Source organism: Rhodnius prolixus, unplaced genomic scaffold, assembly GCF_049639745.1.
Source record: "Rhodnius prolixus isolate KJV_2025 unplaced genomic scaffold, Rpr scaffold_9, whole genome shotgun sequence".
Classification (NCBI taxonomy): Eukaryota; Metazoa; Arthropoda; class Insecta; order Hemiptera; family Reduviidae; genus Rhodnius; species Rhodnius prolixus.
Window position 1 is genome coordinate 674,409 of NW_027411604.1, and position 26,833 is coordinate 701,241.

Sequence of the window (26,833 nt, forward strand, 5' to 3'; positions counted from 1 at the left end):
TACAAATTGAGCGCGATGAGAGCGAAGAAATCAAACATGTCATAACGCTTCGCTCTACTCTTTATAGATAGCGTTGCTCTATCTTTGCTTTGCTCGCCACTATGCGCGGTCCCATATGTTTACTTGTGTTTGATTTCGCCGCTTTGCTCTTCGCTATCATCGCCGCTTTGCTCGCCGCTCCACTATGTTTCCAGCCTAAGGTCTTTAATCCATAACGCTTATATGCATTATATCTTAAAGAGAACAGGTTGCCTAAAGTATTTTGCAAACGTGTTCTCTTAAAAAATAAAAATAAAATCGCTGTATCCTAGATGAAATAAATAGTACTTTAATGAAAAAGTAATGATGAATTTACTCTTTAAAATATACCTTCCTGAACAAAATTCTAGTTTAGCCACTTTAATTGCATATACTTTTGGTCCAATTTCTGGAAGTTAAAGATTACGTGATAAATGGCTTCTGTTATTTTAAAAAGTACAAGGTATATTTCTTATATTTCGCTTTATAATTGCAAAAATTAGTTCTTTCTTATTTGTTTGTAGAGAAGATACGTAGGTATTTTTGTTTATTTTCATCGAGATTATTCTTTAAATAAAAACTGAATACCTATGCTACCTAGCGGTAATTTCTAGAACTCTATTGACTTAAGAATCAACATGACGGTAACACAAAACACAGGCATTCAGGTTATATTTAATGTATAACCTCGTTCACGATGTGCTGATGGCGTTAATTCTTCTTTACAGTTAATAATTCTTATCCTTTTTTAAAACTCAAATCATTGGAATAGTTTCTTTCTAAACTATAACTCAAATTTAATATTTGTTTTTAAGTGGACACCTAAAGATATCAAATTTAAATGCATTCTTAATTGTTGTCTTTAATCATTTTATTTCACCTTTTCAAAATTGTAGAAAAGTTTCTGCATCGTTTAATTTTGTATTCCAGGAGTACCGTAGGAATTAAATTAGTTCAAAGATGTTATCCGTAAAATTACTGCCTCCAGAACACATTCGACTTTGAAACCATCGTTTTTAATGGTAAGTAGAGTTGAAGATAATTGGTTTATTTTTTCGTGCGAAATACCTTTTTCTCTAGAGAATGTTTTATGTTATTGGGTATTCATGATTTAATATTAAGAAAAACATTGGTCTATAATAGAAACAATATTTATTTAAGTAATTACTTACATCATTAACAGCATACATAGAACATTTAATTACATTGTTTAATATTAATAATCAGTGTAGCTGCAGTGTAATTCTATTATATCTATTAACGTTCTAAATTTTTATTACTTTAATTTAGTTCAGAAAATTTCTGTATTATATGTAGATTAGATTAAATGACTTCCCTTTGATAAGCCAGAGGAGGAGGAGAAAGGAGTAATAGGCAGATTTGCATTAGAGATTACTAGATCTCGAATAGAACTCTTCTAGAAAGGTACGAGGAGATGGTGCCTCGCCCAAAATAAGTATGAAGACTGGACCCAGATCCAGTTTGGTTTGTTGGGCCTAAGGATATTACAGGAATAAGATGTAAGTAAATAGATTGCTTGATTATTTGTTAGTTTTAAACACTTAGAGCAAAGATTTAGTGGTTCATAAAACGATATATATATATATATAAAAAAAAAGGCTGCGTTTTATTTGTAATATCATTGGACAGAACGCTCGTTAATTCAATATAAACACTAATTATTAAATAATGATGATTTTCAGATTGAAAACAGCCAATCCTGAGAGAACTCCCTGCAAAACTTCATTAAATAGAAAAGACGTTCGAGAAATCATCCAATGAAAATATGCAAACAACTTTTATTTCAAATCAATTACCAAAAGTTGTATTATTAGTTATAATTAGTGTAACTTGCAGATTTATGTTACAATCTTATTAATTATCTTATTTTTTTACTTTTATACATGTAAAAAAAAAAATGTATAATAGTAGTAGAATAAAGAAAAACCTTTAATTAAATAAAAATATATTAATTTGCATACCTTTTGTTTACATAGATTTATATCTATTATTAGGGAAAAAATATATTAAAATGCAAAAAGAAGTGCAGTTGAAGTGAAATTATTTCACAGTCGACAAAAAGAGCTACTTTAAAGTGTAAGAAGATATACAAAGTTTATCAAGGTAAGTTTTTGTCTAGTCTATGATGAAGGAATGGTAAGTTGAGCAAGAAAAAGATTTTAAGTAACTGGAAGTCTTAAATATGTCTGCGAGATTCAACTCGAATGAATACTGGTGAGCGAGTCACCCGACTCGGCCCTGGTCGGGCCATTACAGTAAAATTACTTGATAATAAGTCTTGTTGTGTGACTAATGTCAGTTTTAAAGGATTTTTGAAAAGATTACCTAGATTTTGTTCAATTTTTATTATATGAATGAATTGGTTTTGAAACCAAAGAACAGAGGCAGTCACATACCACATAGCGATTTAAATCGTTGATATCGTTAAGTAACGAATGTGAAATTACACACTATCCCGAACCTGTAGGTTACATATTAACACTCCATGTATAGTATTATTAAATATTACCCAAAGGTTATAAATTATAAACGAAAACCATTTTCTTTACTTTTCCATTATCTTTTGAATTAACTGGGCCTTTTTAAAATAATTTTGAGGTTTAAAAAATCATTAAAATTTTACACTAATTATCATTAATATTTATTAAATTTACATTTTAAACTGCCTTAGCATTCCTCAACATTATATTGATCTAGTCATCCTTTACTTCACTCAAGCTTAACCTATTTCTTTCCCACAAAGAAAACCAGTGTGCAGTGTCGATACTTATTTATTATATTTTTGTTATATCTTCGTAAGTTTAATTCTCATTTTTATTATTTAATAAGCATATTAATACTTCAAATGAAATGACGAAAATTGTGAGTTGTAATTTTTCTTTTCTTATATTTGCCAATATAATATATTTTCCTGCTGTTTACACATTGGATAATGTGCGTCCATTCACAGTAGAAATCTTAAATTCATTTTAGAACATATAAATGTTTTATTACTTTGATTTCTTTAGAGGTAACTTGTAGACATTTTCCAGTTGCAGTAATATTATTTTTACTAGGTTTATCTTTAATTCACCGAATTTGAAAGTTAATTGTAGCTAAAAAACATTACTGTCTCTTTTTTTTTTTTTTTTTGCCAAATAGTTATGCAAAAATTCATTTCAATTGTCTAGACCATTGCTACCAGTGATAAAATGCCAGAACAGACCGAAGTAGAACAGAAACCAGTGGAGGTGGATTCTGCGACGGAGTCCGAAGCCGATGATCTTCCAGAATTAGAGCCAACCGGTTCAGTTTCCTTGCATCCAGATATTAGCAAAGCAAAGCAATCTAGGGGCGAGAAAAAAGCCAGAAAGTTAATGTCAAAACTTGGTCTAAAACCGGTAAGAGATGAATAATACCTGAAGTGTCGAATGTTTTTTTTTCTTAGAAAATTGCTTGGTCTTTGAAATGCACTATGATAAATGAGTGAATAATGCGTTTGGTGATGTGCTAGAATTTACCGGTCTTGCTTTTCCTAAAACCCAAATAGAAAACACAGTGTTCTGAAATCTATTGTTGATGGATCATTTTGGCAATTTTTTCCTGTATTGATGGCCATCGTTTATTGACACCGAAGATTGAAGTTAGAGGAGGTAAAGTTTATGATATCTGGCTCTTAGCTGAGCAGTGGAGCAGTGAGACTTGTTAACAGGTGACAGTTCTTCATTGTCATTATTGGCGCCAAATTAGTTGGTTTAAACCTTTAACTAAAGAGTGTAGAAATAAACTCAAGTTATTTTCATTACCCGGCGACATCTGGGGAATAGGCCTGATGAGAAAGGATCTCCTATACTTTTAGATTGGCTAATTTATGAATGTTATTCTACATGAATGATCATTATCATGTTGGAGGATGATCCTAGGTCGTCAACTTTTGGCGTTTCTATTAAATTGCTTCTGTAATGTAATCCGTTTGATTCATTAACCACTCGTCATTATTGAACATTAAACAATCAATCAGACTGACATTCATACTTCTAACCACCCGATTGACCGTGTAGTACCTTCTAGACGCGAATCAGAGCACTTAATATTGCTTAAAGAGAGAGAAAGAAATCACAACTTAAAAATAGCCAATATTTTTCTTTCTTTTCTATTTAGATTCAAGGAGTATCCAGAGTTACCATCCGTAAATCAAAAAATATCCTCTTTGTCATCAACAAACCAGATGTATTTAAGAATCCAGCCTCTGATACCTATATAATTTTTGGTGAGACAAAGGTATGTGTTACTCTTTAGATTTTATTTTAGTTTTTATACACTCCAGCGCTGAAATATCTTTTGTGTTTTATATTATCTCAAAAACTATTTAAATTGTGGTATCAGTAAAATTTGTAAAATTATCTAACAAATTTTTCATTTTTTTTCCTCAGATAGAAGATCTAAGCCAACAGGCTCAAGTAGCCGCTGCTGAAAAATTCAAAGCGCCTGATATTTCTCAGTCTACTGAAACTGGGGCTACCACTGTAAGTTTTTTTTTTTAAAAAAAATTATGTATATCCTATTTTTTTCAGTCACCATTTACAATATTCTCTTAGTCTTTGGCTTGACATTTTGCTTTTTGTATTTTATCTCCTCCTCCAGCTGAATAGTGCGATTTCGGACTCTAGCTCGACAAAGCCTCTCCTGGAACCCCCACACCGATTTCGAAGGATAGGTACTTATCGAAAATGTAGTTAGGTCTGCGATATTGGATAATATCTTCGATTTTTGTCCGTAGTTACTAGCAAGCATATTTATTGTATCCTTGACCGGTTTCGGACTTTCAAAGTCACCACCTCGCACTACACTTGCTGACTGAATGAGGGAGGTTACATGGTGTTTATGACTGTTATTCAAAGTTTTTAATGAATCGTAAAACATTTTGTAAAAATAGGAAATAAAAATTAATTTTTTAAGGGTTCTGTACTTTTAGTGCATGTATAATGTTTTAGTATGGTAAAGTTGGAGTTGTACATTATACAAGAGGGGGGCCGCGAATTCAAGCAGAAAACATGGAATTATACTTAATTCATTTTTTAAGAAAGGAAATTAATTTATGTCGTGATTAGATTAGATTAGGAACAAATAGAATTGCGTTATAACGAAGGCTGTTGTTTACTGTGCTACTTTTATATGAAACTTGAAAAAAGTTGGGAAGTGATACGTTTTCCTTAAAAAGGTTTAGAGTAATTATGGTTTTAGCATCAAATATAGCAAAAAAATATTCGAATTTTGAGAGAATAGCGTGTCCACATGACTGGACATTCGACTTTGTTTTTCAGTTTGCCAAGATTTCTCTCTATAACCTCTTTTTATCAGTTAGATTCTCTCAATTTTCCTCCATGAACATTCATTTTTTTCTCGGTGAGATGGAGGTTTCTGTTTCACTGAATAGTTTCAACATTAAAATGTTCTTCTATTTCTTGTCCACCATAGGTTGTAGCACCAATCCAGGAAGAAAGCGAAGAAGAAGATGTAGACGCAACTGGTATTGAAGAAAAGGACATTGAACTAGTAATGTCTCAGGCGAACGTCAGCAGAAATAAAGCCGTCAAAGCGCTTACAAACAATCAAAATGATATTGTAAACGCTATAATGGTTAGTTGACGATTATTTATTAATTTATCTGATGCAAGAAGTTTTTCTCGGCAATCGCCGATAGAAAGAAGGTCTTATAACCAGTTTCTTTATTTGGAAGAAATGTTGCTATAGAAGCTGTGGCTCTAATTGTACCAATTGGCCAGCCCGAAACGTGCAGAAGTAGTAATAGAAATTTCACGCTACAGAATTCTTTCTTTGGGCCATTACCGATAAAGCTATCTCATCCCAATTGATGGTCTAACGATTTTACTAATCAATTTATTTATTTTTTTTACAGGAATTAACGATGTGAGGAGATATTTGCATTTGATTAAATAAAAATAAATAAAAAAAATCTTAACTAAAATAAGTAAAACAAAAACAGCTCGTTAATTTTACTTGTAATTTTTAAAAGAAAATTTGTCATTTATAAAAGATAAAAAAAAAGAAAGATAAAATTTAATGTTTAAAATTATTGATTTGTTTTTTATCTTTCAAAACAACTGCAACCTCCCATCAAGGTTTTGTTCATTGTTTGTAACAATAAATAAAGTTGATATAAAAAAAAAACAAAATGAATTGTATGCAGTCTTTAGAGTGGTAACTGGCCATAGTTAAATAGGTGAGAAATGGTTGATTGTGGGGCTTAGAAAATGATTGTTGTCGCCTTGGTGTAAAGGAAACCCTCATAAGCGTATCATTTTGGGGATTGTAACTTTAGGGTACATCTGTGGTGGTAAGCATGGATTTCATCTTTTTCGTGGATACCTTCCATCTGTTACTGAAAAATGTAACTGTATATGTCGCTTTTAGGAAATTAGCGGTTAGCGCCATAAACACATCGCAGGTTTACACAGGGATTTGATAATTGTTGAGTGATTCAAAATGAATGAAATAAATTGAATGTTTGAAGGGAGTTTCCTTTTTTAAATCTTAAAGCGACAATAGTATACGAGGGTCGTTTGAAATGTCCGTGCAAAGTCAGAGAGATAGCACCACTGGCGCGTATCGAAGTTATGTTTAGTTAGTAGCATCTCTTGGAAGAACACACACCAAGTTTCAGCCAGATCGGTCTATTTCTTTGTGTTTGGCATTCGTTTGAATCGAGAAAGTCGAGTGATTTTCAAAAAATGGACGAAAAAGAATTTCGTGTGTTGATTAAACACTACTTTATGAAAGGCAAAACGCCTGAGGAGACTAAAGAGAAGCTTGATAAACATTATGGTGACTCTGCACCTTCGATTAGAACAGTTTATAAGTGGTTTCAAAATTTTCGGAGTGGCCATATGGGCACAAGTGACGCTGAACGTTCTGGACGCCCTGTTGAGGTTACTACTCCAGAAATCATTTATAAACTCCATGATATGGTGATGGATGACAGAAGAGTGAAGGTGCGTGAGATTGCTAGTGCTGTGGGCATCTCGAATGAACGGGTACATAATATTTTGCATCAACATTTGGACCATGACAAAGCTATCCGCAAGATGGGTGCCGCAATTGCTCACGCTTGACCAAAAACGAAATCGTGTGAAGTGTTGCAAGGACGGTTTGCAGCTGTTCCAGAAGAATCCGCAGGACTTTAAGCGTCGTTTCGTCACTGTGGATGAAACATGGATACATCACTACACTCCTGAGACTAAAGAACAATCTAAACAATGGGTTACCAAGGGGGGAATCTGCGCCAAAAAAAGGCGAAGACCGTTCCTTCGGCCGGAAAGATTATGGCGACTGTCTTTTGGGATTCGCAAGGAATAATCCTCATCGACTATCTGGAAAAGGGTAAAACTATTACAGGTGCATATTATTCATCGTTATTGGACCGTTTGAAAACCGAGCTGCAAGAAAAACGCCCACGATTGGCCCACAAAAAAGTCCTTTTCCATCACCACAACGCACCAGCTCACACCTCAGCAGTTGTGGTCGCAAAATTAATGGAAATAGGGTTCCAACTCGTTTCACATCCCCCCTATTCTCCAGACTTGGCTCCCTCGGACTACTATTTCTTCCCCAATATGAAGAAATGGCTGGCGGGAAAAAAGATTTTATTCAAACGAGGAGGTGATTGCAGAAACGAATGGCTATTTTTCAGACTTGGACAAATCCTATTATTCGGAAAGGATCAACAAACTAGAGCAGCGTTGGACGAAGTGTATAAGCCTAAAATGATACTATGTTGAAAAATAAAAAAGGTTCACCCCAAAAAATTAAGTAGTTTTTATTTTTGCACGGACTTTTCAAACGACCCTCGTACAAAAGTATTACGAAATTCAAGCATACTTAGACTTTTCGTTTACAGATGATCTCAAAATCACCTTACCTTAAAAGTATTCGATTAAGCATTTGTGATTTGAAAAACTCTTGTTACACATTTTTCAGAAATTGATGGGCATTTTAACCACAATCATACAATTTAATATGATCATCATATGATGTGTTTACAAATCATTTTCTGAAATCTGCTATAACCGCAAAACTTAACTCAATAATTTATTACTCTTATGTTTGAAAATATAGAAACCCAGGAAATGGAGCCGTGAACTAAGCCCTGCTGATCTACTATATCCTGAAAAAAAAATAAAAATCCTAAAATAAAATGGCACACATTTATAAATGAAAAATAAGTGAACGTTAACTTTGCCAAAATTGGGAACCAAGTCCTCTGCCCAAAATCCATCTAACTTCGCAGGTTACTTGGGACTATACCCCACTAAATTACCAATTTAGGGATAGAGAACCTAGAAAGAATGCTTTCTAAAGATTGCAATTGCAAGATTAAAGGAGGCAATTTAAAAAACTAACAAAATTTATCCAATAATATATATTTATTTTATTTAACAATAAACGACTTTAGTGGTTTTTATTTCCACAATTCAGTTATTTGAATTGTTCATTCCTTCTGAGATAGTATTGATTAATTTTAATCTCCTTCAATTTGAATATTTAATTTGATTAGTTTTAATAAATGTTTTACATCGTATTGCCACTGTACTTATTTTTAAATAAATTGAAAAAAAAAAATAATAAGGGCAATTTCGATATTTTTCTTTTCTTGAAAATGTTTTTCTTTCTTTTTCTTTTGGTTGATTCTTGTTTTTCTTACATTTGTTGCGTAGAATTTCCATTCCACGTATTATTTTCATCATTATCATCTTTATTATCATGAAGACTGAAGATGTTACCTCGTCTCTTAATTGAAGATGTCCCACTGGTAACAGAAAAACAAGAATTTCTTATTATGGTTTTACAATTCTCAGTTTATTTGATACTATCAAAGACCTGCTCCATAGACACTGTTGATATTTAAAAATTTTTTGTAATTCAATCTTGAACTGAAACAATACCTTTTTTTTTGGGTGGAGGCACTTACTAATATCCTCGAGAACAGTTTAAAATAACTGTGAACATTCACATGATTCTGTCTTACTACAATTTTTGCAGCGTAGATTGATAAGAACAATTAAATTTAAACCTCAACATGCCCAAAATCAATAAACGAATTTAAGTGAAAATCATACGAGACATTTTTGGGGGAAAAAAAAAATCAAAGATGAGAAGAAAATCCATTAAGTAAACTGATACTATTGGTTTTTGGAATTTTCATCAAATTAGAAATATTAGCAATATTTTCAATCATCTGTAGATGTAATATGTAGAACACTAAACCGTACATTATACTTTATTTGTACTCAAGAGGAAACCCTAAAAGAAATGCTCTTAATTGAATTTTCCTGGAAGATCTTTCAAATAAGAGGTAGGTCAACTAGTTCCATCAATTTTAAAGTAAATTATAGCAGCCTTTTTCGATAAAATTTTTCAAAAAACTGGAAAAATAGCTCTATAAAGTGATACTTCCATGGGTGAGCTGTAAGAAGCTTCTAGGAAGAGAAAATCTTAGGGCATGCAGCTGGAATCGAACCAGCCGGGATCTTCAGATGGGAAATCCAATACGCTAACCACATAGCTAATCCCTTCCCTACCAGATTTTTTTTTTTTTATACTCATTTAAGAAAAACCAGCCAAAAACTCGTCAAGACTTTTGTTGTTCCTAATACTTACAACCCCCTAAGAAAATAATCCAATTACCCTAGACGTTGAGCTGGCGCTGAAGTATAAGACTGAGTGGCGGGAGCCGGCGGAGTCGACGTTGACTCACTACTACCACCAACTGAACTTCGGCCAACAGTATCATCTCGCCTGAATATTAGATTACTAAGATATCTAGAGAAGTTAATCACAGGTTGCATAAAATCTCTCATCATATCTATAAACATCTGTGCCCAACCCATTGTCGATCTCATTGCCACATTTCCTTGTACCTGGGAACAGAAAAGCACTTAGTCCACTAGCAGGTGAGTATTGAATACTGGAGGAAAAAAAAAAACATTGCCAGATTTCTTACTGGTAGTATAAGAATGACAGCTGATGGTACCAGCTGAAGACTTCGCAGATCACGGCTGTTATCCCGTGCTGTAAATTCTCTTCGAGGAAATGTAGTTGCCATTAAATATTCACTAAAAAATAATAAATAATAGATTGAACTAGAAAGAATCTAGAAAAAATATTCAATAAAATTAAAATAAAAATGGACTTTGTCTAAGGCCTCTCACCTAAACGGCAACACAATATTGTTGTCTATGAACTCTCTTATTTGTAGTAGTGTGGTTTCAGATGGAAAACTATGAGATTTAGTTTCACCGCTTGGCAATTTAAATTGTAATCGTGCAATATCGCTGTAAAAGAAAAATAATTATAGTAGTTCAATACATTTGAAATTATCTTACATTTCATGAAGCGAAAAAGATCTGGCAACAATGAATGCTTGTACAATTCTCTGGATTAAGTAAAAGTGCGTATGAAGCTAGTTAATTCGAGTTTAATTATTAGTAACTTTTTATTTCAAGTTAGAAAACAAATGTTGATAGTAAAGTATATGCTTCCGCCTCCGGTTGTTGGTAGTTGGATGTTAAGCTCCGCCTTAAAAAATAGGCGATTACTACTAACTTATTAGTAATTATTAATTTTGCACTAAATACTAAAGTAGCTTGGTTGCCTTTTTTGCGACTTAACATATAATATCCCAAAATTAAAAGTTTAGTGTACGGTACAATTGTTGGAGTAACAATTTCAGCAGTTGTGTTTCGGTAGGCGCCCATATGGTGGCCTAGGCAGAGATATAGAGTACGCCAAATTTTAGGAGCATCACAAGACAGCAACAGAATAAAGAATTTTTTTTTTTGATACTTTGCAACTGATATTGGAACTGACAAATACAGGACGATCAAAAGAAAACAAAATATATAACACTGTTTTCTTTTAAATACAATTTTCACAAAACTTTAGGGGGAAAACTAACTCCCCACTCCTCCCCACGGAACTGCCCTTGAATAAATTTCCCTACAGGAAATAATCTGTAGATCTAATTTTAGAGAAAATTTGTAGGATTGTTTACGGAAAATATTTTTTAAAAAAGTGAACAAAAAAAATTGTTTGGTGGGTTACAAATCGTTTGATTCTTTGTCCAACTAAAACAGCTTGGGTTCTGCGGTTTGTCATGTTTTGGTTTAATTTATTAATGGCTTTCTATAAACTTTAAATTGTAGCAAAAAATGAATCCCTTCCCAACTGCTTATGAATGGTAGGATAGTACGTTAAATTGAAATATCACATTAGAGGAGAGCCTCTTACTGGTAGATAAAAGGATGTATTGCAGTCGTGTTGAATTTTAGGCTTTCCTATATGTAGATAAGATTTTACGAAGTGTATAAATATGAGTAACGATTAATTACGCTTCAAAGGTAACCTAGATGGGCTTCAAGTTTGACTCAAAATGAAGAGACAAACATTTCCAGAGGCCAGTGTTCTGGCAAGATGATGGAATGTTTCAGTGGATAATCTCCATCCGCACGATGCATTTCATCTTCTCCACAAAGGCACAAAAAATCTCTTTCTTACATGGGTTATCTTATGAACACAAAAAACAATTCTTCAAAGAGGTAACCATTCTCGAAATATACTTACGAATTAGCAGCAGCTGAAGTAGCAGGAGGATTGGATGTTGCCTCCTTTCTATTTTCTTGAACATCTTCACCAGGAGGTGGTGAACCAGTCATAGAAAGACGCTGGGCACGTTCTGCCCTAAAATTATGTCCACACTCTTTTTATACAAAAAACAAAAGATTATTTTTACTTATTTAATGTTTTTTTTTTTTTGTAATTTTATAATTTAAACGAAAATAAATTGTACAAAGACAATAATTTGCTAATCACACCTGTCCTGGGCAATCTGTTCCAATATTCTTTGTCTTGCCAAAGCTTCTTCTTTTTTTTCTCTATCGCGTTCCTCCTTCAGCTGCCTCAATTCCTTGTCTTGCTGTTCTCGTTTTGCGAGTTGCAACTTCTGGCCAGCCATTCTTCGTTCTAGTTCGGCTTCTTTTTCTTTCTGCACAGCACAGTTAAAAACAAAAAAAAAAAAATTATAAACAAGATGCCGGGCTGCTGTGAGAGTTAGGTTGGGCAAGCGGCTTACAATACCCCTTTAAATCAATTTAATATCTTACAAAAGATTAAGATAATGAAATCATTCAAGTTTGTTCTTTTGAATTATAGAAATTGTTCTTTTACCAACCAGACATCAACTTCTTGAGCGTTGCTCAAGCCAGCGTCGTTTCGCTTAAAAACCCAGTGGAAATGAAAACTGCATATAAATTCCTTCCGCTCACCTGAAATTCTTTTTCTTTCTGCTCCTCTTTCTTTTTCTCCAACAACAACTTCGCTCGCTCTACGCGTTCCTCGACCGGCGGTTTTTCATCTTCTAATGGAGCCTTCTTAACTGGTTGTTCACTGGTTGCTTGGAAGTTTTCTAAAAGGATAGAAAAAAAAAAAACTGAATTAATTCTTGATCATATTGACTCACACGGGAGGGTTTAGTTATCTACCGGCAGCCGGAAGGCTTATCGTCCCCAAGATAACGGAAGTCCAAGGAGCAGATGAACAATTTAAGTCTGCTCTACCAGTAACAAATGAAAGTTTAGATGCACCATTTCGCTACGAAGACATTATATTCTCCACCAACATATACGTGCTATAGACTTATAGCAGAGCTAGCAATGAAATATGAATGTATTTAAAAGTTGTAGAATGAATGCAAGAAAATGATTACAGAAGGATTACGGTGATTTTAATTTTAGGTTAAGCTATAAGGATGGCAGGAGCACAGAGTACTGATCCATCCATTAGTTGTAAGTTTGTATGTAAATAGTTGTATATAGTAGAGGGATGAATGTGTGAAGCGAATGTATTTATAAGTAAGAATGGAGAGTGAGTGATATTCTAATGATAAGCACCTAGACCAGGGGTCGGCAACCTATTTTAAGTAGAGAGCCATTTCTCCTTAAATAATTTTAATAAATCTTACCAAGAGTCGCAAGGATGATAGTGTAAACAACTCTGTAGATCATTTGTATTCACAAATTATTATTTTATGATATTCAATAACATTTAAATGTTTTATATATATTTATTTTCACATATTGCAAAATAAATAAACAAATAAATAATAACTAATCCTGTGTTTGAATGAAAATGGCGGCAGTCCTATATATTACGTACTGTATTTTAATATAATTCTATTCAATTACTAAACTATCACATTTAAAATTATTTTTGAAAAAATATCTTTACTTTAATAAATGAAATTTTGGACAGGCTGAAGAGCCATAAAATTAGGATAAAGAGCCGCATGCGGCTCGCGAGCCGCGGGTTGCCGACCCCTGACCTAGACGATGCTGTATGGCGGAAGCCAATGCCAAAAAAAAAAATGAAAGTTAAAAAAATGTGGTATATTTTTAATATTGAAGATCATGATACAATAAAACTCTATTCTGTTTACATGGTTTAGAATCAGAAGATAGCAACGATGATACAAAGATAATTTAATGAAGTTATGAGGAAAGTATGTGGGAAATATGACAAGAGGGATCGTTTCTGGAAAATGATCCTCCATTGGGAAATTATAGCTTGAAAACATACACTTCTTCAGGGATCATAGTGTTGGTATCCCACAATAATATCAAGGAAAACATTAATAAAGACATTTTAAACATCCTTCTAATTTCCACTTAACTAAATGCGGAGTCTTTTTCAAAACAACCAAATTTTTCTTTAATTATTTTAAAAGAATAAACATTAAAAAAAAAAGAACTAACCTTCTTTTTTATCTTTCAAAGATTCATCATTTTCAAGTCCAACTGGCATTTTCTCTTCTAATTTCACTTCTGTAAAAATTTCATTCCATTTAAAACAAAAACAAAAAAGCAACCACATAAAGTGAAAAGTTCTTGTAAAAGTTGCAACACTTTAAACTGTCTTAGTATTTATTTTGTCAACGAAAAATTAAATCTTCAAAATTGGACTTGACAATCTTAACTTTAAAAAAAATATATACATTTCTTCACTAAGTCTCATGGCTTATTTCTGTGAATTCGGTAAGTAATTTAGGAAAATTTTGCTTGTAAGTTTTCAATAGAAAAAGAGATCCACTTCAAATTGTAGGCTACAATTGTAGCGTAATTAATACTCGAAAATTTAGATTTACATAAATCAATACGAACGGAAGGCGTGAAAACACAACACATGTTACAGAAAGTGGTATTGAAAATTTTCTTTCGCTGCTAGGCAACATACAAATTTTTGGAAAACTACAAAGAAGCTACCCAATATTTTATGTTCAGATAATGTAACTGAATCTTCGTTATAATTTTTGATCAACTCGAAAATATTCTCAATTTCAATTTCTAAATACTAAAAAAAAAAAAGTTCAAATACTTGAATACGATAGTTTTGGATTATCGTACTGATTTCACTTCTAACGCCCGCATTTTTTTCAAGGGTCATCCAACAACATACCTGCAGGCATTTCACATCCCAACACTCACACTACAGTGTTAAAGTACCACTTCTTTTCAATAATTCCGCCAGCACTCCCATTAAATAAATCAGAAGTTAGTAAAAATAAAAAATACACAAACCTGCATCTGTATTTGGTTTTACTTCAGCAGTTAAACTAGAAGAAGTCTGCTTTTTTTTGGAAGCTGAAAATGAAAAATGAATATATTAAATAGAAATAAAAAGAAAACAAAGAAATAAGATTATACAAGAATGTTTTGAGAACACTTTAAGCTGATAATTAGTCTATAAATGTGTATTTAACCAGTCTCCTTAGATGTTGACGCGCCTTAAATCATAAATAATAATAATAATAATAGTAATAATGATAATAATAATAATAGGGAAGGGATTAGCTATGAGGTTAGCATACTGGACTCCCACGCGGAGGTCCCGGGTTCGAATCCAGCTGCTGACCTCTTAGATTTTCTCTTCCTAGGAGCTTCTTACAGCTCACTGTCCGGTGATGGACAGTGTTGTCTGTAACGAGAGAACACTGTCCGGAGGCCGGCAGTGCACTGGAAAAAGCTCCGGGCGCTAATGACCTCAGCTGTTGATACGCAAAAAAAAAAAAAAAAAAAAAAAAAAAAATAATAATAATAGGGAAGGGATTAGCTATGAGGTTAGCATACTGGACTCCCACGCGGAGGTCCCGGGTTCGAATCCAGCTGCTGACCTCTTAGATTTTCTCTTCCTAGGAGCTTCTTACAGCTCACTGTCCGGTGATGGACAGTGTTGTCTGTAACGAGAGAACACTGTCCGGAGGCCGGCAGTGCACTGAAAAAAGCTCCGGGCGCTAATGACCTCAGCTGTTGATACGCAAAAAAAAAAAAAAAATAAAAAAAAATAATAATAATAGGGAAGGGATTAGCTATGAGGTTAGCATACTGGACTCCCACGCGGAGGTCCCGGGTTCGAATCCAGCTGCTGACCTCTTAGATTTTCTCTTCCTAGGAGCTTCTTACAGCTCACTGTCCGGTGATGGACAGTGTTGTCTGTAACGAGAGAACACTGTCCGGAGGCCGGCAGTGCACTGGAAAAAGCTCCGGGCGCTAATGACCTCAGCTGTTGATACGCAAAAAAAAAAAAAAATAAAAAAAATAATAATAATAATAGGGAAGGGATTAGCTATGAGGTTAGCATACTGGACTCCCACGCGGAGGTCCCGGGTTCGAATCCAGCTGCTGACCTCTTAGATTTTCTCTTCCTAGGAGCTTCTTACAGCTCACTGTCCGGTGATGGACAGTGTTGTCTGTAACGAGAGAACACTGTCCGGAGGCCGGCAGTGCACTGGAAAAAGCTCCGGGCGCTAATGACCTCAGCTGTTGATACGCAAAAAAAAAAAAAAAAAAAAAAAATAATAATAATAATAGGGAAGGGATTAGCTATGAGGTTAGCATACTGGACTCCCACGCGGAGGTCCCGGGTTCGAATCCAGCGGCTGACCCTTAGATTTTCTCTTCCTAGGAGCTTCTTACAGCTCACTGTCCGGTGATGGACAGTGTTGTCTGTAACGAGAGAACACTGTCCGGAGGCCGGCAGTGCACTGGAAAAAGCTCCGGGCGCTAATGACCTCAGCTGTTGATACGCAAAAAAAAAAAAAAAAAAAAAAAAATAATAATAATAATAGGGAAGGGATTAGCTATGAGGTTAGCATACTGGACTCCCACGCGGAGGTCCCGGGTTCGAATCCAGCTGCTGACCTCTTAGATTTTCTCTTCCTAGGAGCTTCTTACAGCTCACTGTCCGGTGATGGACAGTGTTGTCTGTAACGAGAGAACACTGTCCGGAGGCCGGCAGTGCACTGAAAAAAGCTCCGGGCGCTAATGACCTCAGCTGTTGATACGCAAAAAAAAAAAAAAAAAAATAATAATAATAATAATAGGGAAGGGATTAGCTATGAGGTTAGCATACTGGACTCCCACGCGGAGGTCCCGGGTTCGAATCCAGCGGCTGACCCTTAGATTTTCTCTTCCTAGGAGCTTCTTACAGCTCACTGTCCGGTGATGGACAGTGTTGTCTGTAACGAGAGAACACTGTCCGGAGGCCGGCAGTGCACTGGAAAAAGCTCCGGGCGCTAATGACCTCAGCTGTTGATACGCAAAAAAAAAAAAAAAAAAAAAAAATAATAATAATAGGGAAGGGATTAGCTATGAGGTTAGCATACTGGACTCCCACGCGGAGGTCCCGGGTTCGAATCCAGCTGCTGACCTCTTAGATTTTCTCTTCCTAGGAGCTTCTTACAGCTCACTGTCCGGTGATGGACAGTGTTGTCTGTAACGAGAGAACACTGTCCGGAGGCCGGCAGTGCACTGGAAAAAGCTCCGGGCGCTAATGACCTCAGCTGTTGATACGCAAAAAAAAAAAAAAAAAAAAAATAATAATAATAATAGGGAAGGGATTAGCTATGAGGTTAGCATACTGGACTCCCACGCGGAGGTCCCGGGTTCGAATCCAGCGGCTGACCCTTAGATTTTCTCTTCCTAGGAGCTTCTTACAGCTCACTGTCCGGTGATGGACAGTGTTGTCTGTAACGAGAGAACACTGTCCGGAGGCCGGCAGTGCACTGGAAAAAGCTCCGGGCGCTAATGACCTCAGCTGTTGATACGCAAAAAAAAAAAAAAAAAAAAAAAAAATAATAATAATAGGGAAGGGATTAGCTATGAGGTTAGCATACTGGACTCCCACGCGGAGGTCCCGGGTTCGAATCCAGCTGCTGACCTCTTAGATTTTCTCTTCCTAGGAGCTTCTTACAGCTCACTGTCCGGTGATGGACAGTGTTGTCTGTAACCAGAGAACACTGTCCGGAGGCCGGCAGTGCACTGGATAAAGCTCCGTGCGCTAATAACCTTAGATGTTGATGCGCCAAAAAAAAAATAAATAAAATAATAATAATAATAATAATAATAGTAATAGTAATAATAATAATAATAGGGAGGGATTAGCTATGTGGTTAGGCGTACTCGATTCCCACTCGGAGGTCCCGGGTTCGAATCCAGCAGCTGACCCTTAGATTTTCTCTTCCTAGAAGCTTCTTACAGCTCACTGTGGGTTCTAAAGTTACTCTTCCCAGCATCATAAGTAGAACTTCAAGAAAAATATAATTATGAACGAAGTATTGTCTGTGACGAGAGAACACTGTCCGGAGGCCGGCAGTGCACTGAAAAAATTTCCGGGCGCCAATAACCTTAGATTTCGACGCGCCTTAAACCATAAATAAATAATTAGTAATAATAATAATAAAATTTATATATTTACAGATACGTACAAGTTGCTTAAAAGTACCAGATTAACATCTACATATACCACCACTACGTTCTTAATTATATTTTTCTTGAAGTTCTACTTATGATGCTGGGAAGAGTAACTAAAAAACCCAGCTCTAGTTGTATTAACAATAATTCTTAAATAAGAATACTCAAATATTGGATACTATTGTCTCTTCTAGTAAGATTTTCCTAGTAAACTATCATATCAGTATAATAAACGATTTTACTAACTAACATATATAATATTAGTCAGAATTTGAAGTTCAAAAAAAATATATAACTTAGAAAACTGTAATAAAGGGAAAGACGCGAAGGTTATTCATGCCAATTGTTTTGCTATGAAAAGAAGGTTTCATTTTATTTCTGAGTATGTATTAAACTAGGTTTGCACGAAAATTGACATAAAAATTAAAACTTTATTTACTTTTTCTGATAAATTAATTGCAAGTTTAACCGTTGTTACACATTGTAACAGTTAACTAGAGCCACAAACTAAACAAAAAAACTCTTAGGAGGCCCTAGCCAAATATCACATTAACCTATATTCTTTTGCATTCTAATAAACGATTGTAAAAACTTGCTAACCTGCTTCTGAAGTTGGTTTCAAGTCTGAAGTCGAACTAGAAGAAGTGTTCTCTTTGTTGGAGACTGTACAAGAGCAAATACAAAACCCGTAAATTAAAAAAATATAAAATATAACTAGGAAATAACAAGTATAAACAATTAAAATATAATTTAAGGCACTCACTTGAAGTTTCAACCACAGATGGTGAACTTTTTTCAGCTGTTGAAGTTGTAGAAGATGAACTCTGTACTGAATGGGAGGTAGCTGTAAAAAATTAACCGGTATAATACCTTAAAATATGAATTTTACATTGATAAATACATACAAGAAAAAATTACAACTAAACTTACAGGGTTCAGGAAATGACTGATTGGAATTATTAGGTGGTACACATTTATCAATAGCATTAGTTATTTTTTTTAAAACATTCTCTTCAGATGTTTCCGAGACAACTATTTCCGCTGGGCTGCCATTTTGGTCAATGAAAAACACTGATGGTACTGGCACTAGCTTGTCTAAATAAAAAAAAAGTAAACAATTCATAAAAAAACAAAATGAATCACATGTAATAGATTATATTTTTATAATTTAAAGTTTAGCTTTAATTTTTAATTAAGCTAGTTAATTCACTAGTGACAACAAATGATTCAAATAATGTGGAAGTAACTTTCGAGAGAACGGACATGCCCTTCGGAAGTTGACTAACCATAAGGGGTAAGTGGATTAGCCACTTCTTCAGGGATCTTGATGTCCCTGCCAGTATGCCAGACTAACAACACAAAGAAACTAGCAACCCGAACATTCATACACTTATGAATTGATATGTAAGCCTTCTTGGATTTGATTCAATCAACTCAAGGACTGCAAGTAACAACAACAGATGTTCCTGATAGCAGTGGATTATAGCCACTACAACTACATACTTCCATTGAAATCTCATATAAATTAGATCGTCCAGCGGGTTGTACCATTAAATTCACATTCAAGGGAAAAAAAGTGCACAGAAATATTCGTCTACTTTCCTATCTCACTTACTGCAACAAATTTTGGACCATTTTGAGGCACGTCATCACGCTTAGGAAATGAAATTCAGAAAGGTCCGTTCATTGAATCAATCAGCGAAAAAGTTTATTCAACAACATTCGGATAGAACATAAGACGTATCAGTTCCCTAGGGACTAAAGATTATTGTGCCAATCCCTTGTAGATCTAACAGGAGAAACCTCCTTTTTAATTTCCTTCTGTACTTTTCTTCCAGTCGCTTTGGCGTTATTATTTCTTCTGGTCTCGAGCAAAAGGTCTTTTATTTAAACTAATATTATGTACGTAATCAAACACATATAAAAACCATATATATCCAAATATTTTACGGTATTACCGTTGCTTATCACTCACAGAAATGTTGTTATGGAACGATTTGTCGTTTCTCACCGGTTTCCGAACCTTGTAAGAGGCTCAGGGTAAAGAAAATAATGATATGAATAAAACAAATAAAGACTTAAGGATTAAAATTTTAAAACCTTCACATTATCATAAAATTTGAAATCCAGCCTTAAAATTAAAACTTTCAGTTGATTTTCAGTGTATCCCATTACTTGTTTTTACACACGCTATAAGCGGAATTCACTCTATGAAAACATCAACTCTACAAATTTGCGGACACTGTAATGAAATTGGAACCTCAAAGATCAATGACTATTTTGGTTGCATTATAGTTGTTAATCCATATTAACCACAGTTTTTTAAAAGTGTACGACAATTTTACCTAACTTAACAAAATTAATTACGAGATTAACAAAGAAAAACTCACAAAATTCTTCAAATTGTTTATGTCCTTCGCTACCTTTGGCCAGCTTTATTGCTACAAAATTATTAGCAACAAATTTTCTTGATACCACAGGATTGTCCAATACTTTGGTCATGATCACTGACAGTTCATCCGTGCCTGTTTAAATTAATTAAAGTAAAGACAAATATCCCATATGTAGATAATTTTCAAATTCAAATTTTCAAAAACAAAATTTAAATGATCAACTTATGAAAAATAAAAAACCCTAACCTTCAACATATACGATGAAAAATGATTTTCTCTTTTTGGATGTTGCCACCGCATCTTGGATTGAACCAAGAAACCAATTCATTGTAATACTGATTTGATGAACATAAATAAAATCAGTAGCGTTAGTTACTTTTGTCTTTGAGGTGCTCTATAACTAAACTATGAAACCTAAGAAACGTATGTCTTAACACCCTTGTCAGCTTTCTGACTGAATATTCAACATAACCTAACCATCAGGTGTGAAGTTTTTGCTTACGTAATGTTTGTCACCAGCTTCTTTGCTAATCCGTCAGAATGTGCTGGTGATAAGTGCCCCAAATTATAGAAAATCCTACGGACCTTAAAACTGAAATTAACCCTTCCATTGCACTAAAACAATTTAAAATATGAGAGAAATTGTCTCATTAAAAGAAGACTTATGCCTAGGTCAAGAATTAATGAAACCAGGAACAAAGTCAAAAAATATATAATCTTAACACTAAATTTGTGTCTTTTTTTTCATCCTCCAAAACCCGAAATGAATTTTCCTACTTGGCAGAACGTAATTCTTCAGGAAGAACTCTTCAAATTTATGATCTCTTCAGTTAAATATTGCGATATCTCTTAATTTGGAGAATTCATCTGTTAGAGATTTATTAAACTTAAAAAACAATCGTTACGAAAAACAACTATACAAGCTAGCCCTGCATGGTACATTTAAGGTAGTTCTTTTTTTATTACTGTGGCTACAAAAAGTATTTGCACACCTACGATTTTTGTTATTTCCAAAAGGCAAATGAAATAAATTATATCGTACTGTCTTATATCTTTTTATTAATCATTTTTGATACATATTTTATAGAAAAAATTATTTAATTATATTTATGTTTGCCAAAAAAAATTAAAAACTACATTTTAAAACACAAAAAGTATTTGCACACATCTTGATTCTATATAAAATTTAATAAAAAAATTAATTTTAATATTTAGTATTTAATCCCTGGGCTTCTATTATAGCCTTGAGTCTGTTAGGCATCGAACAAATTAATGGTTTAATATCATCAAGGCTTATTTTATCCCATTCCTCTAGTAAAGCCTTTTTCAGTGAATCTTTATTAGAAATTGTATGTTTTCGTATTCTAACGTGTAGCATTTGCCAAATATGTTCAATGATGTTCACATCTGGAGATTGAGGAGGTGTGTGAAGTCTCCTTGGCACATTATAGAGCATCCACTCCTCTGTAACTCTCGCTGTGTGTTTCGGATCATTGTCGTGTTGGAATAAAAATGAATTTTCCATACCCAACTTACGAACACTTTGGCCCAAATTTTGGCGCAGAATATCTACATACATTCGAGCATTCATATTTTTTTCAATAAACACAAGTTTACCCACACCTTTTGCAGAAACACAGCCCCAAACCATCACGTTGCCTCCCCCATGTTTCACTGTCGGAATTATATTTTGATTTTTAAATTCCTCATTTACCTTTCGCCAAACATATTGCCGGCCATCACTTCCAAAAATGTTATATTTACTTTCGTCAGTGAAGAGCACATTCTCCCAAAATTCTATTGACTTGCCTGAATATTTCTTTGCGAACTCTAGTCTTTTTTTTCTATTCTTCTCACTAATGAATGGCTTTTTCCTAGCAGTTCTACCGTAATAATTTGTCAAGTGCAAAACATTCCTTATAGTGCTTTCACTCACTCGCTGAGATGTTGTCGCGACCATATTCGCCAACTCGCCCGCACTTGTGAATGGATTGGCCCTTACCTGACGAACAATGCCTCTTCTTTGTCTTTCATTTAACACTTTAGGTCTACCGGTTCTTCGTTTATTTTCAATAGTTCCCCTATCTTCGTACCTTTTAATGATGTATCGCACCGTGGACATGTTCATATTTAAGATACTAGCGATTTGCCGATAACTTTTTTTGTTATTCCGCAATTTAATTACCTTAAAGCGAATTGTGTTTGAAATTTCTGCTGTTTTTGCCATGTTAATCTTGCTAACAACTGAATTGGAACCAAAACATAATTATTTCTAATTTAAAATTTTAAATCAACCTTTGAACGGATTTATTAATTAAACAAACAAGAATATTGTTTGGTGTGCAAATACTTTTTGTGTTTTAAAATGTAGTTTTTAATTTTTTTTGGCAAACATAAATATAATTAAATAATTTTTTCTATAAAATATGTATCTAAAATGACTAATAAAAAAATATAAGACAGTACGATATAATTTATTTCATTTGCCTTTTGGAAATAACAAAAATCGTAGGTGTGCAAATACTTTTTGTAGCCACTGTAAATCACAACGAAAAACGATGGAAATTTAAGCTAGTTTAGGTAAATATAGATGATTTCCGGTAACAAGACACAAAAAAACAGGCCAGCCCAAGATGTTACTACAACGTTAGACCTCTTTCTATTAATTAACTGTGAAAAAACGATGGAAATATAAAGAAATGAGAGCTAGTTTAGGAAGATGTAGAGTATTTACCGGTAAGAACAAAAACCATACAGGCCAGCTCTGGATGCTACATCTAAGTTCGATCTCTTTCTGCTAATTCACTGGAAAACAATGGAAATATAAAGAAATGTGACCTACTTCCGATAACGAGAACTACTATACTGGCCAGTCTTATATGTGATAACTAAGGAGTAAGATTGCTTACTCTATCAATTCACTGCGAACAAAGATGGAAGTATAAGGAAATGTGATCTACTTTACGCTGATGTAGAATTTTTCTTTAAGAGCAACAACTATACAGACCAGCCCTGGATCTTACAACTATATTCGATCTTTATCTATTAGTTAATTGCAAAAAGCGATGGAAATATAAGAAAACGTAAGATAGTGTAGGCCAATGTAGAGGGTATTCCGTTAATAACAACAACCATACAGGCCATCCCTGGATATTGCATCTAAGTTCGATCTCTTTCTGTTAATTCATTTCGAAAAACGACGGAAATACAAGGAAATGTTGAATGTGTTTCTATAAGAACATCAGCCATGCAAACCAGTCCTGGCTGTTACATTTGAGACTGATCTGTTTCTAATAATTCATTGTAAAATACTAAAGAAATATAGGAAAATTCGAGCTAGTTTAGCCAGATCTAAAGTGTTTTCTGATAAAAGTAACAAATATGCAGGCCAGTCCTGGATATTATATTACAACTAAGTTCAATCTGTTTTTATTAATTCTCTGTTAAAAACTATGGAAATATAAGGAAATGTGAGCTAGTTGTGTTGATGTAGAGTTATTTCCAGTAAGTAGAAAAATCCATACAGTTCAGACCTAGATGTTACAACTAAGTTCGATCTTTTTCTATTAATTCACAGCGAAAAACGATGGAAATACGAGGAAATGTCAGCTAGTTTGGCAGATGTAAAGTGTATTTTGGAAATAACAAGAACTGGCCAGACCTAGATGTAGCAACTAAGTTTGATCTTTATCTATGAGTTCATTGCGAAAATAGATAGAAAAAATAAGGAAATGAGAGCTAATTGTACATGAAGTTTATTGTAATTTTATAGTTCATCAATTTTTCAATATGTTGTTTAAATTACTGTCGGGTTTTCTGACTATTGTCAACCCTTTGGGCACCTGAAGGAGTTGGAGTCTAGAAACATGATGAAACTTGTAGATTCTATGATGTGAGGGTGGAAACTCTAATACCCTTTTTAACGGAGTTGAATGCTAATGTCCGAGGAAGTTTTTACACACCTAGGTTATTCCCTATTTTTTAGGGCTTACACTCCTTAGAACTATCAGATTCTTGGATTTATTCGTAATCTGGGTTATTTAAAATTATCTATTTGTTATAGTTTTTAAATACTTACAGTGTTATGTTCTCCCAACTTTCTCTCTGAGTCGATAATATTGTTCTGCTTCTGCAGATAGAACGAAGGTTCTCTTTCTTAGAAATATATGTATCCTCAATGTAATTTCTATTTCTTATTTTGCTATGTATTCGGGACCAATTGATGCTCTGACCGGGATGCCGTCCCATCCAATTTACAGCTTATGGGGCAGCTGCCTTGATGAAATAATCTCACTAAAATACCGGTCAATTAAGTAAGAAATGGGGAATAAGGTAATAATTTATTAATAAACAAATTATTATTAAAATAAAATTTATTAAATATAATTATATTAGATCACAGTTCAGTATGGACAATTTTGATATCAGATTTGGAAAACCACTGATTGTATACTAATAATGGGTCGACGTTCCAATGTTTATGAAATGAAACTGGCTTCTCTATCTGTAAATAACTGTTAGCATAATCAGCCGGTCTTGCCTGAAATCAAAATAAAAATTGTTCAATTTTAATTTTGTAACTCAATAATTAAATTTTAGTACATATTAACCTTATAATGTTACAACTTTCACTGGTTTTCCTGTAGTACTTGCGTCATGATTGGTTTTCATGCCCACGGTGAGTATCCTCTAATTTGCTAATGTAGTCTATATGGTAGTAAAAATCTTTTAAAGTTCTTATAAAGGGAGAGAGTCTGTGGAAAACTTGGAACCTCCAGTGTCTGGCACGGATGTCTTCGAAAAGGAGAGTGTAGAATAGACGGGACAAGAATACAATTGATATCTAAAGTAGCTCCACAGACATTGGACACAGCTATTAAGCGAAAAGCAGCTGAGATCTTCAAGAGTAATAAGCATTCAAAACCAGGTCAGTAAACGGAATTTGGACAACAGGCCTAAAGGATGAAAAGGTGGATATCCTGGTCCCAAACGATGCCGTTGGAAACTTCAATGAGTTTTAACTTTTGTGACACAATTAAATGCCTTTCAATAGCAACCATCAAAATAGAAGGCCAAAAGGTTCAGAATGACGAGTGAAAACTCAGGGGTCAGAGGCAGACGAAGAAGTTCTGTACAAGCTGCTCGTTTTAATTCATTACAGGACTATTCCAACAAGGTTTGGCGGCCATTCGGATGTCTAAAGTCAGACCAAATACCCTCAACACGAACAGCCTGGCTCGGTTTTATCAGGAACAGGTAGACTTGGAAAAACACGTTTTATTTTATGGTAATGGGCTTTAAAGAGATACACTTTCAATTTTTTGAGTAATTTTTAAATTAATAAAAGAAAAGCTCACGCCTAAAGCTTTACACAGAAGACACCTTCAGACTTCTAACTCTAACCATACAGGGCTAAAAAAGAAAACCTAACTTGCCGCAGGCTCTCTTCGTACTCTTTTCAAAATGTGAATTTATTGGAAGAAAAAAATACATCACTAAAAATATTGAAAGTCCTGAAGTACCTGATGGAAAAGTGGTGAATGTACAAGCGATATTCCTAGCGTTGATAAACACATGCCAAGCACCATATCATCAGGACTGTCACTGGCCGGGCATTGACAATATTCCACAATGTCTTGTAAAATGCTGACACCAAAAGCAATGCCACCACCTCCTACAATTTATACAATTATAAACTTTCTTGTTTCTTGAATTACACTGTGTAATGGATAGAAAGAAAAATACAATCTAACTTCACTACAACAAAAAACAAATTAAAGCTCATTGTAAAATGTGGTAAGGTGAGCAGTATTCGATAATATCCTTATCCTAGATTTTATGTCATAGCATGAGTGTTTTTTTTTTTTGTATCACTGTTCAATAAATCTACTCCTGACGACGGATAAGCTTAACTGTTTTACGCCTCAAATTGCAAAAGCTAACTAAGTGACGTCATTGTATGGTTACAATAACCTTCCAGAGTTCATCAGTGCAGCGCTTATATTCGAATTTGAACGTGTGAGTGATTTTTAAAACTATTCAAATCCAAATTTATAGATTAAAATGATTTGCAAAGTTTGTAAATTTAAGTAATATGGCAATCTCTAAATACAAATTTTTTTGTGTCAATTAAAAAGTTAACAAATTATTACCTGTAGGATAATTATAGCCAGAATTTAGTTTTACATTATACCCATATCTTTCACCAACCACACAATCATTATCAAAACATCCTAACAGTGAAAGTAGACGATCGATGCTGAAACAATTAAATTGGTATGTAAATAATAATTTGTTTAAACAATAAAAATTGACTTCTAAGATTTGTAACCACTTTTTCTCAGTTTAATTTGACTAATGCAATTATTTGTGAAATAAATGCGGTAAAGATCAATGTAACATCAAACTTAAATTAGGTTAAAACCTTCACAGCTATGTTATACTTAAAACATTAGTATGGATTTTAGTAGTCTCAATGGTCTTTATATCCCAAGTAACAATTTCCAAAAATCTATTTAAAAAACTTTTGGACATTGAAGGAAATTCAACTCGTTTTATCAACTAAGACAAAATTGTCGTATTAAGGAAAGAAGTGGATTATAT

General features: G+C 34.0%; 3 protein-coding genes and 2 long non-coding RNA genes across 9 annotated transcripts in view; 3 read left to right on the forward strand and 2 right to left on the reverse strand.

Annotated features, from left to right (window-relative positions):
- Positions 1-868: 868 nt before the first annotated feature.
- On the forward strand, positions 869-1,526 carry LOC141454760 (uncharacterized). Its single transcript, XR_012458952.1, has 2 exons — positions 869-1,040; positions 1,336-1,526. It is a non-coding gene; the product is annotated as an uncharacterized lncRNA (long non-coding RNA).
- A 1,167-nt stretch (positions 1,527-2,693) lies between these two features.
- Nacalpha (nascent polypeptide associated complex protein alpha subunit) lies at positions 2,694-6,115 on the forward strand. Of its 2 annotated transcripts, none has more exons than XM_074129341.1 (6): positions 2,694-2,834; positions 3,210-3,419; positions 4,180-4,299; positions 4,452-4,544; positions 5,497-5,658; positions 5,939-6,115. In XM_074129341.1, exons 2-6 carry the CDS (start codon positions 3,231-3,233, stop codon positions 5,951-5,953), a joined length of 579 nt encoding a protein of 192 aa, XP_073985442.1. In that variant the 5' UTR covers positions 2,694-2,834; positions 3,210-3,230; the 3' UTR covers positions 5,954-6,115. The 2 variants fall into 2 exon arrangements, with proteins under 2 accessions (XP_073985442.1, XP_073985441.1); XM_074129340.1 differs by having other exon boundaries at positions 2,760-2,901.
- Positions 6,116-8,443: 2,328 nt separating this feature from the next.
- LOC141454758 (UBX domain-containing protein 4-like) lies at positions 8,444-20,705 on the reverse strand. Its single transcript, XM_074129339.1, has 14 exons — positions 20,477-20,705; positions 20,228-20,362; positions 18,768-18,932; positions 18,601-18,681; positions 18,438-18,500; positions 14,667-14,729; positions 13,845-13,913; positions 12,360-12,499; positions 11,910-12,079; positions 11,659-11,775; positions 10,248-10,370; positions 10,040-10,151; positions 9,724-9,956; positions 8,444-8,845 (listed from the first exon to the last, which is right to left on the reverse strand). The coding sequence occupies exons 1-14, from the start codon at positions 20,556-20,558 to the stop codon at positions 8,737-8,739; spliced, it is 1,662 nt and encodes a 553-aa protein (XP_073985440.1). The 5' UTR covers positions 20,559-20,705; the 3' UTR covers positions 8,444-8,736.
- A 3,880-nt stretch (positions 20,706-24,585) lies between these two features.
- Positions 24,586-26,833, reverse strand: part of LOC141454420 (beta-1,3-glucosyltransferase) — a 136,213-nt gene continuing 133,965 nt past the window's right edge. For all 4 annotated transcript variants that reach the window (XM_074128638.1, XM_074128641.1, XM_074128640.1 and 1 more), the window contains 3 exons: positions 26,383-26,489; positions 25,753-25,904; positions 24,586-24,770 (listed from right to left, as the gene is read on the reverse strand). In XM_074128638.1, coding sequence (XP_073984739.1) covers positions 24,627-24,770; positions 25,753-25,904; positions 26,383-26,489 — 403 coding nt within the window. In that variant the 3' untranslated portion in view covers positions 24,586-24,626. The remainder of the gene's footprint in view (positions 24,771-25,752; positions 25,905-26,382; positions 26,490-26,833) is intronic.
- Positions 26,366-26,833, forward strand: part of LOC141454427 (uncharacterized) — a 131,722-nt gene continuing 131,254 nt past the window's right edge. Inside the window, exon 1 of the long non-coding RNA XR_012458715.1 lies at positions 26,366-26,506. This is a non-coding gene — a long non-coding RNA (uncharacterized lncRNA). The remainder of the gene's footprint in view (positions 26,507-26,833) is intronic.